The sequence below is a fragment of the Pogoniulus pusillus genome, chromosome 4 (genome assembly GCF_015220805.1).
Source record: "Pogoniulus pusillus isolate bPogPus1 chromosome 4, bPogPus1.pri, whole genome shotgun sequence".
Classification (NCBI taxonomy): Eukaryota; Metazoa; Chordata; class Aves; order Piciformes; family Lybiidae; genus Pogoniulus; species Pogoniulus pusillus.
The window spans coordinates 35,101,468-35,116,049 of NC_087267.1; the positions used below are offsets into that span (position 1 = coordinate 35,101,468).

At 40.7% G+C, this 14,582-nt stretch overlaps 1 protein-coding gene across 3 annotated transcripts in view; it reads right to left on the reverse strand.

Annotated features, from left to right (window-relative positions):
• The window catches only part of SEMA3C (semaphorin 3C), a 146,691-nt gene that overhangs the window by 61,666 nt on the left and 70,443 nt on the right, over positions 1–14,582 (reverse strand). For all 3 annotated transcript variants that reach the window (XM_064142563.1, XM_064142564.1, XM_064142565.1), the window contains one exon: positions 1,574–1,734. In XM_064142563.1, the coding sequence (XP_063998633.1) occupies positions 1,574–1,734 (161 nt within the window). The remainder of the gene's footprint in view (positions 1–1,573; positions 1,735–14,582) is intronic.

Below are 14,582 nucleotides of genomic sequence, written 5' to 3' on the forward strand. Positions count from 1 at the left end.
TAGGCATCAGAGCACAAACCAAAAATAAACATAGCCAAAGGTTAAAGCAACTCTGTCCCTGTGGGGTTTTTGTTACGGATGGAAAATGAAAATGAAGACTGCTTCGCAGAATCACAGAATTAATCAGGTTGGAAAAGACCTTCAAGATCACCAAGTCCAACCCATCACCTAACACCTTCTAATTAACTAAACCATGGCACAAAGTGCCTCATCCAGTCTCTTTTCAAACACCTCCACCACCTCCACTTCACAGTATCACAGTATCATCAGGGTCGGAAGAGACCTCACAGATCATCAAGTCCAACCCTTTACCACAGAGCTCAAGGCTAGACCATGGCACCAAGTGCCACGTCCAACCTTGCCTTGAACAGCCCCAGGGATGGCAACTCCACCACCTCCCCGGGCAGCCCATTCCAGTGTCCAATGACTCTCTCAGTGAAGAACTTTCTCCTCACCTCCAGCCTAAATCTCCCCTGGCGCAGCCTGAGGCTGTGTCCTCTCCTTCTGGTGCTGGCCACCTGAGAGAAGACAGCAAGCTCCTCCTGGCCACAACCACCCCTCAGGTAGTTGTAGACAGCAATAAGATCACCCCTGAGCCTCCTCTTCTCCAGGCTAAACAATCCCAGCTCCCTCAGCCTCTCCTCGTAGGGCTGTGCTCAAGGCCTCTCACCAGCCTCGTCGCCCTTCTCTGGACACTCTTAAGCATCTCAGTGTCCCTCCTAAACTGCTGCCAGTCAGCTCCCTGTCCCTGCTATAAAGGCAAGGCCACTGTGCCATCTGTTCTCTTCATCCTCTCTTCTGCATGCTAAAAGCCATGGCAGGGAAAAGGCTGCATGTAGATGGCAGTGAGTTCTGACAGGTTACCAGCATAGCTGAATACAGAGAGGGTTGGGCAGCCAGGCGTGGGGGATGGAACACAGGTCCCAACACCCCTCAGGGTTTTGGGGGCTGCAGCTCTGGCCACACATAGGGAGGCAAGGGTGTGGTAGTGCCAGCACCAGCTGCAACCTCCCATTCAAAATGGAGCTCAACAGCAGTGTGTGGGGATGGCAGAGACTACCACATCCCTGATTGCACCCTGGGTACTGTACCTCCCTCTAATTCTCTGTGCCACCAAGGCCACCACCTGAGGGGCTGCTCTGGGCACTAGGGTGTGGAAGGATGGCCATGGGGTGGCAAGGTTGATGCTCAGCTGGTTCTCCCCAAGCCCTGCACTGGAGGTGTGGGACCTAAGCAGGCAGGCAACTCCAACTTCATTACAAGTTTCTTTTAAAAAGGCATCACTAATTTATCTTAAATCACGGAGAGAGACAGAGACCATCAACTTAATACAAATTTTCCTTGCAAGGTGAAGCCATGCTGAATGCCATTTCAAAACAAGTAAACAGGTCAGGTTTTGGAGTGTTTGAAGGGCAGCCATGCTGATAGCTTGGTTCAACTTGCACTACACGTACACAAAGGACCAATAATTCAATAAGGTACATGTCTGGACTTTTCACTGCTGCAAAAGAGTAAAACACCTCATTTTTTGGTTGTCTTAAAAAGAAAGGCATGTAGTAAATCTTGAACTTACACTGAGAGGATCCTGACTTATATTATTAATATTCAAAGACAGAATATGATCTTTGCTGCCCACATAGATCCGATCCTGATCTTCATCCATGAATAATATCCTGTAATCCAGGGGACTGTGGGATATTCTGTGATACTCGGAGGTCTTAGTTTCTTGCAGCTCTGAAATGGTAAAGACATAAAGTTAGTAAAGGAATTTGGTTGCCTTTCACGCTTCACTACTGCTTTTCTTTCTAAATAAAGGCACCTTTGGACACAACTGGGGTTAATGGCTGAGGTAAAACAGATTTCTGTTCCCCACTTTGCATGTAATGCTTCTGTACATTAAATAGTGAGACACATAAAACCCAAGCATTGATGTTATTCATTCACCTAATTAATTCTTGCTTTAATGGCCATGATTATTTACAGCTTTGACTCTTAGGGAAGATCATATATTAAATTATGTTCAATACATTTTGAAGTTTATGACAGCAGAAAATCCACAAGATCAATACAACTATGTAAGGACAGTTTACTTTCTTTTCCTAATGTGGGCTTCACTAAGAATAGGTTTTTTATCATTTTCAAGGTAATTTTTTTGTTTTCCAGTTCTTCATTACCATGGATAACTGATTAAAAAAAATAAAAGAAGCAGTGTGTTCACTGAAGTCTAAATATGTCCTTTTTCTTTATGGGATTTTGGGCAAACTATCAGAACTGTAGAACTAGCTCTAGCTGCAGAACTAGCTCCTCACTGTCTTCAATGATGTGAAGGCAAAAACATCCTTTGATCTCATTAGTGCAGGATGTGCAAGCTTCTGCAATGTAAGTACTACTTGCTGCCCTTGAGAAGGCTCAGCTTTCCTGTCTTTGCTTGGCCAATTTGTTTTGGCCCCCACTCAGATTATTTTTCTTTTCAGTTATAGCAGAAGGGATATTTCTCAAGAGCTGAGAATGGAAAAATAAAAGTTTAATAATCAATTTGTCCTTATTCAAATATCTAGCATGCAATTGTGCCTTCACAAACCCTATGAGGAAAGGCTGAGGGAGCTGGGGTTGTTTAGCCTGGAGAAGAGGAGGCTCAGGGGTGACCTCATTGCTGTCTACAACTACCTGAAGGGAGGTTGTAGCCAGGTGAGGGTTGGTCTCTTCTCCCAGGCAACCAGCAATAAAACAAGGGGACACAGTCTCAAGTTGTGCTGGGGGAAGTATAGGCTGGATGTTAGGAGGAAGTTCTTGCCAGAGAGAGTGATTTGCCATTGGAATGAGCTGCCCAGGGAGGTGGTGGAGTCACCATCCCTGGAGGTGTTCCAGAAAAGCCTGAATGAGGCACTTGGTGCCATGGTCTAGTTGAGTGGATAGGGCTGGGTGCTAGGTTGGACTGGATGATCTTGGAGGTCTCTTCCAACCTGCTTGATTCTATGAGCATTATTATTGGTTTGTGTTCCCTGTGACTCTAAAAAGGTGGCAAATACACAGTACATACAAAAATGAAGGCCTGACATAATGTTATCCAAAAATCTAAGAACTGACTCCAGATCCCTCTTGCAAACTGCCTGCCACTGTTGCTGAAGCCCAGTTGTTGCCATAGTTTTTCCTCCTTATTTCCCTACAGAAAACAGTAGGTATTTTACCCCAAATCAGTAACCTAAATTTTTTACATTATTACATTGACATGAGCTAACGATAGTTTGGGAAACAAAACCCTCAGTAAAAAAAGTAATTTCTGGCTATGTGCACAGCTATCTGTGCCTAAACTATGGACTACAATATATATATATAGTTTAAAGCATAATTTTTTCTCTGACAATTACTCAGAGATCAGTTCTTCACAAGCTGCAGACAACATACAGGAAAAGGCTGCAGTCTTGAGACTTAGACACTTCCAGTGGAGATCTAGCAATTGAAAGTACATTTATCAGAATATAATTTGCATTGATAAATATGATATACATCATTCCATTTTTTATTGAAATCATGATTGTTGAATGGTTCCATAGGAACCATTTCCATAGTTGCTGAAAAGTATCACATTTTGATTGACTTAGATGTGTGACTGCTCTCAGGAGCTCCATGCATCTGTTCATGGCACTATTACAAATATGACCAACAGTATTTCTGTTTTGTATGGCCCTCAACAAGAAATAGACAGTCAAGGTTTACAAACTCTGCCTAAAACCTTAAACTGGAAGAGTACTCATTCTTCAGTTTAGAGAAGACTTGAGAGCGATCTTGGAGCTGCCTTCCAACACCTAAAGGGTGGTGAGGGACTTTTCATAAGGGTGTTTAGCAATAGGATAAGGGGGATTGGTTTGAAGCTGAGGGAGAGTAGATTTGAACTGGATCTTAGGAAGAAGTTCTTCATTATGAAGGTGGTGAGACTCTAGAATGGGTCATACAGGGAGGTTGTGGATGCCTTCCCCCTGGGGATGTTCAAGGCCAGGTTGTATGAGACCTAGAAAAACTGAGTCCAGTTGAGATGTGCCCCTGCCCGTGGTCAGGAGGTTGAATTAGATGATCTTTGATGTCCCTTATAGCCTAAGCTATTCTTTCATAAGTCTTTATTCAGTGCCTGAAAAATCATTTGTTTTACTCTGTTTAAAAAATCCCTCCCTGTAAGCCTTTAATTAGGATTTTCAAAGGCATCTGGGAGACTTACCAACATAGTGCCATTAAAATACAGTCCCCTTGCCTGCTCTGAAATTTTCAGACTGTCCTCTCAGAACAAGCCTGGGAAGCTAGTTCTCATCCCTTTTCCTGGTGGCCTTATTAACTTTACCGTAATATTTGGCAGCTGTGAAGATGAAACTGACCCTTCTCATAAATGTATATTTGATATACTAGGAAAGCACAGCTAAACTGGGAGAGGCAGCAGATTCCCACATAGCATTGGATAAACGTGAGCAGAGTGATTGCACAACATAATGTCCCTCCTTACTGCTTCGGTGACAAAGACTGACAATGAATAAACCATGACTGGCATGAAAGATGATTGAGACTGTGATAATTGCTTTGAAGCAGGATGCAAAACTAGCTACAGAAATTTGATTTCCACAACTTTCATTTATTAAAATCCATTATTTTCCTGGATTTTTAACCTCTTTGCAATGGTTATTGCCAATTTGCAATTATTCTTTCCAAGGCACCTCAAGGGTAATCTATCTCCATCACGCTGGTGCTGAGAAGAATAACTTATGACATGTCACTAGACTACAATTCACAAGAGACAGGAAAGTACTGAAACAAATACTCTCATACAGATTTATAACTTCTATTTCTTTCAGTGCTGAAGCTTATGGTTTATTAGCATCTTGGTGCTACTCAAGAAAGTGGGGAGGGAATTATACAAGCAATCAACTTTTCCTTTAACAAAATTCACCACACAGCCACCCAAGAAAAATTGGTTTTGAAAAGATTTAAAACTTGTTGAAATTTGGAAAAAAAAAAACCCTACAATCTGGAAAGATGATGTAAAGTCTTCCATACCCCGTCTCATTGCCAAATGTTGTGGTAAAAAGTGATGCAAACATTTACTGATGATGTGAAAAACAGGGGATAAAAATGATGCCAACATTTACTGTCATGGTTTAACCCCAGCCACTCCCTCCAGCACGTTTGGGAGAGAAAGAAAATAATAATAATAAAAAAAAAAAGGTAAAACTCTTAGGTTGAGATAAAGACAATTAAAAAGACAGAAAAGGAAAATAAAACAAAAAACAACAACAACAACAAGAGCAATAATAACAGAATACACGGAACAAGCAATGCACAATACAATAGCTCAGCACCTGCTGGCCAGTGACTCAGCCATGATGCCTCCCACCCCACTCCTCAAAGTTTGTCTACTGAGCATGATGCCATAGGGAACACTCCTTTGGCTTGTTTGGCTCAGCTGCTCCAGATATGTGCCCTCCCATCTCTTTGTGCACCCCAGCCTCCTCACTGGCAGGGCAGTGTGAGGAGCTGCAAAGTCCTTGACTTTATATAAATACTGTCTAGCAACAAGTAGAATATCAATGTGCTATCCATGTTATTCTCATACTAAGTTTCATACAGCACTGGACCAGCTGCTAGGAAGAAAGCGAACTTTATTCTGTTAGAAACTGGGACACCTTTAAAGCAAATTCTATTCCATGCTTTGGGAATTTATTAACATTCAAGGCACTAACATTTTTTTAACATTGGAGGCAGTAATCCCTGCATGGAAAATAATACTGCAGACTGCTCTCTGTGAACATTAACAGTTTTGTTTGACAATAAAACCAAAGATTGTAAGTGACTGTCATCCTCAACTATGCAAGAAAAAAATCTTTGTTAACTTTTTTTTGTTCCTATCAGTCAGTGAATTTAGTTTTGGCTTCCCTCAAGGATAAAGCCAATATCAACTTGATCCCTAGTGTTAGAAATCTGATCTTAGAGAGAACAAGTTATACAGCACTTGTCCCTTTTAATGAAAATCAAAAGCTTCAGTAAACTCTCTCCCCAGAACTGCCATCATTACTGAAGTGCACATTTTGGAGATCCCAATGCCTGGGAGTTTTGTCTGTACACTGTGTACAGCTTATTGACAGTTAGGCAGTTTAACATTCACTCTTTAATTATCCTTCTAATATACCACAGAAGAAGTTAATGCAAGCATTGGTTTTTAAAAGCTGTGTTCTGGCAGAAGAAATTACAAAGTATTTGTGTAATACCTATTATTAGCATCACAAAAGTCTTTAGAACAGTCAAATTTCATTGGGCTGGCCACAAAAAACAAATTACATCTATCACAGACTGGAATCCTAGGAAGGCAGAGGTAGTTCACACAGTCTGTTATACCCAAAATGTACAGTCTGCATAAGAGTATATGAGCAAGATGCACTCAACAGGTAGTCTTCTGAAAGTCCTGTTTAACTACTCTGCATCAAACTTTGACCATTCCTTAATTTGAATTCCCTGATGTCACAGTGCTAAAAACACAGCCTGACTTTTCTGGGGTAAGTAATATAATAAGCCCTAACATGTAAGGTAAGGTCCCAATAGAAGTGACTTCCTCAGTAAGACACCTAATAGAGATGCTTGATACACTACTGAAACTAACACAGTTTTCAGCAGAAACTTCCCACCCACGCAGAGAGTGATGATCAATGGCACAATGCCCACTTGGAGACCAGTGACAAGTGGCATCTCTCAGGGGTCAGTGCTGGGACCACTGCTGTTTAACATTTTGGTCAGTGATATGGACAGAGGAATTGAGTGCACTTTCAGCAAGTTTGCAGATGACACCAAGCTGTGTAGCACAATCAACTTGCTAGAGGGCAGGGATGCCATCCAGAAGGACCTGGACAGGCTGGAGAGGTGGACCCAGGCCAACCTCATGAAATTCAACCAGGCCAAGTGTAAGGTCCTGCACTTGGGTCAGCGCAATCCCAGGCACAAATACTGGCTGGGTGGCAAATGTCTGGAGAGCAGCCCTGAGGAAAAGGACCTGGAGGTCTGGGTTGATGAAAACTTCAACATGAACCAGCAGTGTGCGTGCACAGCCCAGACAGCAACTGTGTCCTGGGCTGCAGCAAGAGAATTGTGGCCAGCAGGGCAAGGGAGGGGATTCTCTCCCTTTACTCTGCTTTCATCAGACCCCACCTGGAGCACTGTGTGCAGTTCTGGAGCCCCCAGCACAAGAAGGACATGGAACTGTTGGATCAAGTCCAGAGGAGGGCCACAAAGATGATCAGAGCTCCTCTGCTATGAGGACAGGCTACAAGAGTTTGGGCTCTTCAGCCTGGAGAAGCAAAGGCTTCAAGGAGACCTTATAGTGGTCTTCCAGTATCTGAAGGGGGCCTACAAAAAGGTTGGGGAGGGACTATTTACAAAGTTTTGTAATGACAGGACAAGGGGTAATGGGTTTAAAGTGGAAGAGGGGAGATTCAAACTAGATGTTAGGAAGAAGTTCTTTACAGTGAGGGTAGTGAGACACTGGAAGAGGTTGCCCAGGGATGTTGTGGCTGTTCCCTCCCTGGATGTGTTCAAGGCCAGGTTGGATGAGGCTTAGAGCAACCTGTTCTAGTGGGAGGTGTCCCTGTCTATGGTGAGAGGTTGGAATTGGATGATTTTTGAGGTCCCTTCCGACCTAAACCACTCTATGATTCTATGACTCTAAAATGAGACTGTGACCTATTCATAGACAGGCATAACCTAATTACTGAGAAGTTCAGTGGTGTCAAGAGATATCTTTACCTTGCAGAGTTTGGTAAGCTACAGCCATGGTATGCAAGCATCCCCAACCCAAGTTCAAAGCATTGAGTTTATCCACTGATAAGGTGTGGATAAACTACGATACATGAAAGAGTACCTGCAGTTGTCTCTGCACTTTATCTCCCCAGATTTCTAGACTAGCAAGGCCTTCTTTGAGCTGTGCCAAACTTTTCATTTAGGATTGTCTAGGGTAAAGTACAAGAAATCTATTTTCCTCCTTTTTCCTGCTGGCATAGATATGTAGTCTTACAAGGCTGTTTATGGGGAAGGTCAGAGAAGAGATTTGGTATATGTGCCTCAAAACAAGAATTGCAGAATGACAACGGCAGGGGTTGGAAATCTGGTTCCAAATCCAGGTGGACTTGAAATGTCTTCTGAGAAGGAGACTCTGCAACCTCTCTGGGAAGCCTGTTCCAGAGCTCTGTCATGCTCACAGTCAAAAAAGTTTTTCTCTTTTTTTTTTTCATGTGGAGCCTCCTCTGCTTCAGCTTACAGCAGCTGCCCCTTGTCGTGTCACTAGATGTCATTGGACATCACTGAGAAGAGCCTAGCTACATCTTCCCAAGGAACCTCTGCTGCCCAATTCAGCAGGCATTTTGTTTAATCTTAGTGATTTGGAAGCCAGCAGTACAATGCTGTTTTCTTTTATTCCTCCACAGCACATGTGGTGTACAAACAAGAGGCCTTGTGTGCATCTGGCAGTAGGCTTGGCAGAATTAGCTTCTAGCTAAGGGGACTGTAAGACTCTCTTAAGCCTCAGTAAAGCTTCAGCAAACCCTCAGCATGTGCCAACAAATACACCAGCACACGCCAAACGTGAAACTGCAACGTGAAACTCACCTAGGAACAAGAATGAAACCAGATTTGTTTGTTTGGTTTTTTCTAACCTTAGAAATAAATATATTATTAGAACGATGCTTTTGCCTATAGTATCAAATGGAAACGACACCTTTTTACTCAGAAGGCATTTTTGAGCAGGTGAAAAAAGCAATTTGCACATGCAACTTCAGAGGAAGTCTGTACAGAACTTTGCTAGTATTGAAAGGAACGGTAACACGTGTTTGAAGCGTGGAAAGATTCAGGAGTAATTGGAAAGTTAAGAAAAATAATTTGCAATGAAAAAGCTACAGCCAAAAGAAAAGCTTTGGTTTATTTTAGTTTAAATGGCTTGCTTTCTGCTTTGTATATACTAACTTCTCCAGTTTGTACCTTTTAAGTAAAAAAATGAGGTAAAAGTCTAGTAAAAAATATTAGATTTACTAAGAACATTTGAATTATCATTTTCTTGGGCTTATTTCTTATTTTTCTAATAGTATTTACATGACAAACACTGACTGTAGTTGAGATATTAGATTTACTAAGAACATTTGAATCACCATTTTCTTGGTCTTATTTCTTATTTTTCTAATAGCAATTACATGGACAACACTGACTGTTGTTAAGATATTAGATTTACTAAGAACATTTGAATTATTTTTTGGGTCTTATTTCTTATTTTTCTAATAGCAATTACATGGTAAACACTGACTGTGGTTAAGATATTAGATTTACTAAGAACATTTGAATTTTTTTTTGGGCTTATTTCTTATTTTTCTAATAATAATTACATGACAAACACTGACTGTAGTTGAGATATAAGATTTACTAAGAACATTTGAACTACTATTTTCTTGGTCTCATTTCTTATTTTTCTAATAGCAATTACATGGACAACACTGACTGTTGTTAAGATATTAGATTTACTAAGAACATGTGAATTATTTTTTTGGTCTTATTTCTTATTTTTCTAATAGCAAACACATGGACAACACTGCCTGTTGTTAAGATATTAGATTTACTAAGAACATTTGAATTATCATTTTCTTGGGCTTATTTCTTATTTTTCTAATAGCAATTACATGGCAAACACTGCCTGTTGTTAAGATATTTTATTTACTAAGAACACTTGAATTATTGTTTTCTTGGGCTTATTTCTTATTTTTCTAATAGTAATTACATGGCAAACACTGCCTGTTGTTTTTACAGTTTACCTGCAGAAATAGCACGCATTTGTTTTCAGCTCTGTGAGGAGGACACAATGTGACTATTTTCTGTATGACTATTACCTTTCAAACTTCAAAATGAGTCACTTTTGCACTGTCAATGATCCTTTTCTTTAAAGAAGCCTGTTTTGATTCCTCCTTAATGTGGGGAGATAAGAGAGTTAAAGTATTTTGCCCCTTCTCACACAGCGTTCAAACTAAAGCCCAACCCTCAGCCAGCTCTCAAGTGAAACTGATTATAAATGGGCACACAGTCATTTGGCCAAAGAGCCATAAGCTGCCAGATGTGCTACTAGTCAGTCCCCTGTGTGCCTTAACCACACGGGACCCAAAATGCTCAGGTGGACCCTTGACCTTTTCTTTATCTCTTTATCTCTTCTTCATGCATGAGAAGGCTTTGTAGTTGTTTTTTTTAATGCTGTTAGAATGAAATCTGCCCTTTTGTATAAGGAGATAATGGGTTTATAAGGACTGGGAATCACAGATGTGCACACTTCCTAGCTTCTGAATCTGACTGAAAGGGGTTTAATTACATTATGAAGAAAAAAAAAAAAAGGAAGAAAATAAGTGAGAGGGGAGGAAACAGATTTACAAGTGCTCATAAAATCACAGGCTAATTAACGAGATCACTTGGAGGATAGAGAGGATGGGAGTTCAGACAGTACAGGCTGAAACAGGAGCCTTCTTTGCCCAGAGCTAAAATGTCTAATTTGCTAGAAGAAAACCTAATTGTTGCATTTGAAATGAGAGTAAATAACATGGAAATGTTAACACTATCTAAATATGATCTGGTTTAAACACACACCTTTAATGCTTGTTGGGTAAATAAGTTGAAAATGGAATTTAAACATTACTGGATTGAGATAGTGCAGTCTTTTACAAACAGGAGTAATAGCATCAAGGTGAAGTCTTTGGAAAATCAGGTCCAGAGGTAGCTCTAGCATGTTTAAAGAACAATCCGTCACCTTGAGTGAGTCAACATACACATTAGGAGCAGTAAAACACTCAATAGCTCTTTGTGAAGGGGACCATGTGTTGATAGGACATACCAGTTAATAGCTGACCTAAAGCAGAATGTTCACATATGTCAGTCTTTTTTTCCCCTTCTTTTCTTTTTTAAAGAGGTCATACAATATAGAAGTCCTAAAATCCTGGTAAGTCATAGAACAAAGAAAAAGATGTCAATGGAGCATTACCAGGCTTTGGAAAAGCTGTACTGAAAGGGGATTCACTCATTACAGAGTGCTGCTTTAGTAGAATTATCAAAAAATCAGCAGAGAATTTTACACCTTTGAAGAATGAAGAGGGAGGGGCACATCCACTAAGATGTGGGCAACCGCCAGTTTTGTGCAGAAGGAAAACACATGCCAAAAGAAAGTCACTTTCTTGCGTGTAGCCAAATATATTAGTAGGGCTTTGTGGCCGCCTTCATTGACTCAGTGTACCCCACGAGGTTAATTGCAATTTTACTGTAGCTCACCACTATGAAGAGCATACCCTACTAAAATGCTGACTTGTTTTTTTCTGACACACACAGATGTTGTCATGATGAAATCACACCACATTCCACACCAGAAGATTCACTCCAAAACAAAGAGGAAAATGTACAACAACTTTTTCCAAAGAGCAGTTGCCAAATGTTCCAGCATTGAGATTCCTTCATTGAGAATTATGCAGGACCACCCACACCTTCCAGCCAGCCAGTCTCAGTACACTGCAGAGAGCACTAGGCATAATATTCAGATTATTCCTCCCCTTACCTTCCTGTGAACCTGGAATTCTGTACAAAGTGGGCTGCATCTTAGTAAGTAGCGTGTGATTGTATTTTTCCCAGTCATCAGCTTTATCATTTTATAGAATTGCAGTTTGTGGGGCTGGTTTCAGAACATACCACAAATACTGTCACTCTAAGGAACTTTCCAAAAGTTCTGTAATAGTTTCCAGAATATAACAAAGTTTCCTGAATAATAAAGTTTCAAAATATTACCGTATGCATTTCTGCCCATTTTTAACCTGTCCAGGCTTTATTCTTGGTTTTGGTCTCAAAACCAGAGACAATTTTGGCAAGCATGGAGAGCCATAAAGACAGACTATTTGGGTTTAAAATAATTGCAGCTGAGTTAGCCACACTAGATGGGAGCCAATCTTCTCCATGTCTTGTATCTACAGAGTATCTACAGAGCTTGAGTATAACGGCTCTGCAATGTGCAGACTCCTCTCCAAGAGCTGTAAACTGCATACTTCAAAGTCCACACAGTTTTGTTTGTTCCAGAGTTTACCCCTTTGTTTCTTTCCAAAAGCAATGTACATGCTCAGTCTGTCTCATCCACAGGCCCAGGTGCACAGAGTGGCTTTGGCATTGGAACTTGAGGCTCTTTGTTGTTTTTCAGATGCAGGAGACAGAAGCTTTTGATTGTCAAGTATGACATTATTTTCAAGACAAAGAAGTTAAAAAACCCTGCCCATGGAAAAGTCAGACAACTTCCACATTATTTTACTTCTTCTGGGGGCAGTACATCTTTTATTTGTTATCTCTGGTGTTTTCTCTCTTAGATTATTTTTTTCCCCAGGAATCACATAATTGGAGGAATGGCTGTGCTTCTTCAGTAACAAAAAGAAATGTTCCAAGTAGCCATCAGACTAACTGGATAGATGAAGCCTTGACTGAATGCAGACAGCAAAAGTCTTATCCATATATAAAGATATAAAAAATGGAAGAAACCAAAGCACTGCAATGGTCTGAAAAATGGATCAAACCTGAAGCAAGCACTGGTCTCCAAGTCAGAAATGGGCAACAATATGTGACTTGGAGTTGTCCTTCCAACTCATTCATCTTCATCTCATTTATGGATTGACCTCTGGGAGGAGAACTCATTAAACTTTCCATAGACCTTGCATAATATTCAGGCTGCTATTTCTGAAATATAAGGCTTAGGTTTGAGAATTTGACTATTTACCACAAAGCATTGTGTCAGATGATTCTTGAATATTGGGGACAGAGTGAGCGAGACAGAAGAGTATAAGTAAGGTTGAATGAAAGGCAGGTTATTTTTCCTGCTGGAATTGTTTTGCTCTGCAAAACCTTTCTGTTTCAGTGTAAAAGTGTACACTTTACAGGTTTAGTGGAGTAGCATGTAGACAGTAAGGACATAATTTGCCCTCAGAAGAATTACAGAGGCACCTATTCCCCAAACATCCTCAAATGTGATTTGAGGTGTCAATACATTTTTATCAACATGTCAACAATTGTGCCTCTGAACTGTAGTGAAGAACTATCTAATGTTGCTAAATAATCAACACCCTAAGCAATGAAAGTACGATAGTAGTCTCTCCTCTTTTGACCAAAAAAACCTGTTCACAGCAATTCACATAGAATCGTAGAATCAACCAGGTTGGAAGACACCTCCAAGATCATCCAGTCCAACCTAGCACCCAGCCCTAGCCAGTCAACTAGACCATGGCACTAAGTGCCCCATCCAGTCTTTTCTTGAAGACCCCCAGGGACGGTGCCTCCACCACCTCCATGGGCAGCCCATTCCAATGGGAAATCACTCTCTCTGTGAAGAACTTCTTCCTAATATCCAGCCTATACCTACCCTGGCACAACTTGAGACTGTGTCCCCTTGTTCTATTGCTGGTTACCTGGGAGAAGAGGCCACCCCCGACCTGGCTACATGCATGATCTTTGTTTCTCTCTCTAAGCCTATTGTCACTAACCTGCAGAATTACTCTTGTTGCCAGAGCTGATAGGAAAACACAGCTGAAATATTCCATTATAGTTTCTGTAATAAAGTAAAAACTCACTTCACTATGGTGAGACCCTTTTCATTATATCCCTTCCTTTCCTGCAAAGGGCAACCTCCCCAGAGATTCAGACAACCTTTCAATATCTATGATTGGCATCACTACCTCTGCTTCAGTAATAATTGCCTTTATTGATGTAACCTACTTTACCTGCAATTTTAACCATCTCAATTTATTCATATTTCTCCTTAAAAACATATTGATGCTGTCTTCAGCAGTCACTTCTCACCCATATTCTGTATAAAAAAGAGCAACTTAGCATATGCAGCTATAGTTTGTGGGGTTTTGTTTGTTTTGTTTTATTTAATCAAACTAGGATTAGCTATCAGCCAATACCAGGCATAAAAAGATGGAGCTAAATCCCAGGTGCTTAGCTTTTATTCATTCTTCAGTAAAATTGGAAGGCACTTATTACACATTCAAAGAGAGCTTCATTAATAAATTCATTTCAATGGACTGCTGAATTAAAGGGTGTTTTTTCAGATGTAGACAATTCTGATTACAGTAGGGTGCTCAAAAAAGAAGCTAAATTGTCAACAGCAAAAAGTAAGGTATATGGGATGGTGCATATCACATCAAACTGGGTAAACTACTGTTTCCTTTTTTCAATGTGTTTTCTTGTTTTCCAGCTGTACCAATATGTGAGGATGCATATCCCTGGTACCTATACATTCTCATCTATAGATCAGATAACCACCTCTATATACCAAATCCAGAAAGCTAGCAAGCTCTGCTTTACATCTGGGAAGGATAAAAGAAACAGTTATTCTCACTCCACTACGTGAGAAAACAAAGCAGCTGGAGGTCAATAAATGGCATTCCCCCTTCAGTGAACCTTCAGTGAACCCCTAGTCCAACATGATGCCAAAGGGGTCATTGCATTGGAGATAACAAATTTTACCAAAAGAGACAGCCACACTCAGAGTCCACAGCTCTACCATAACT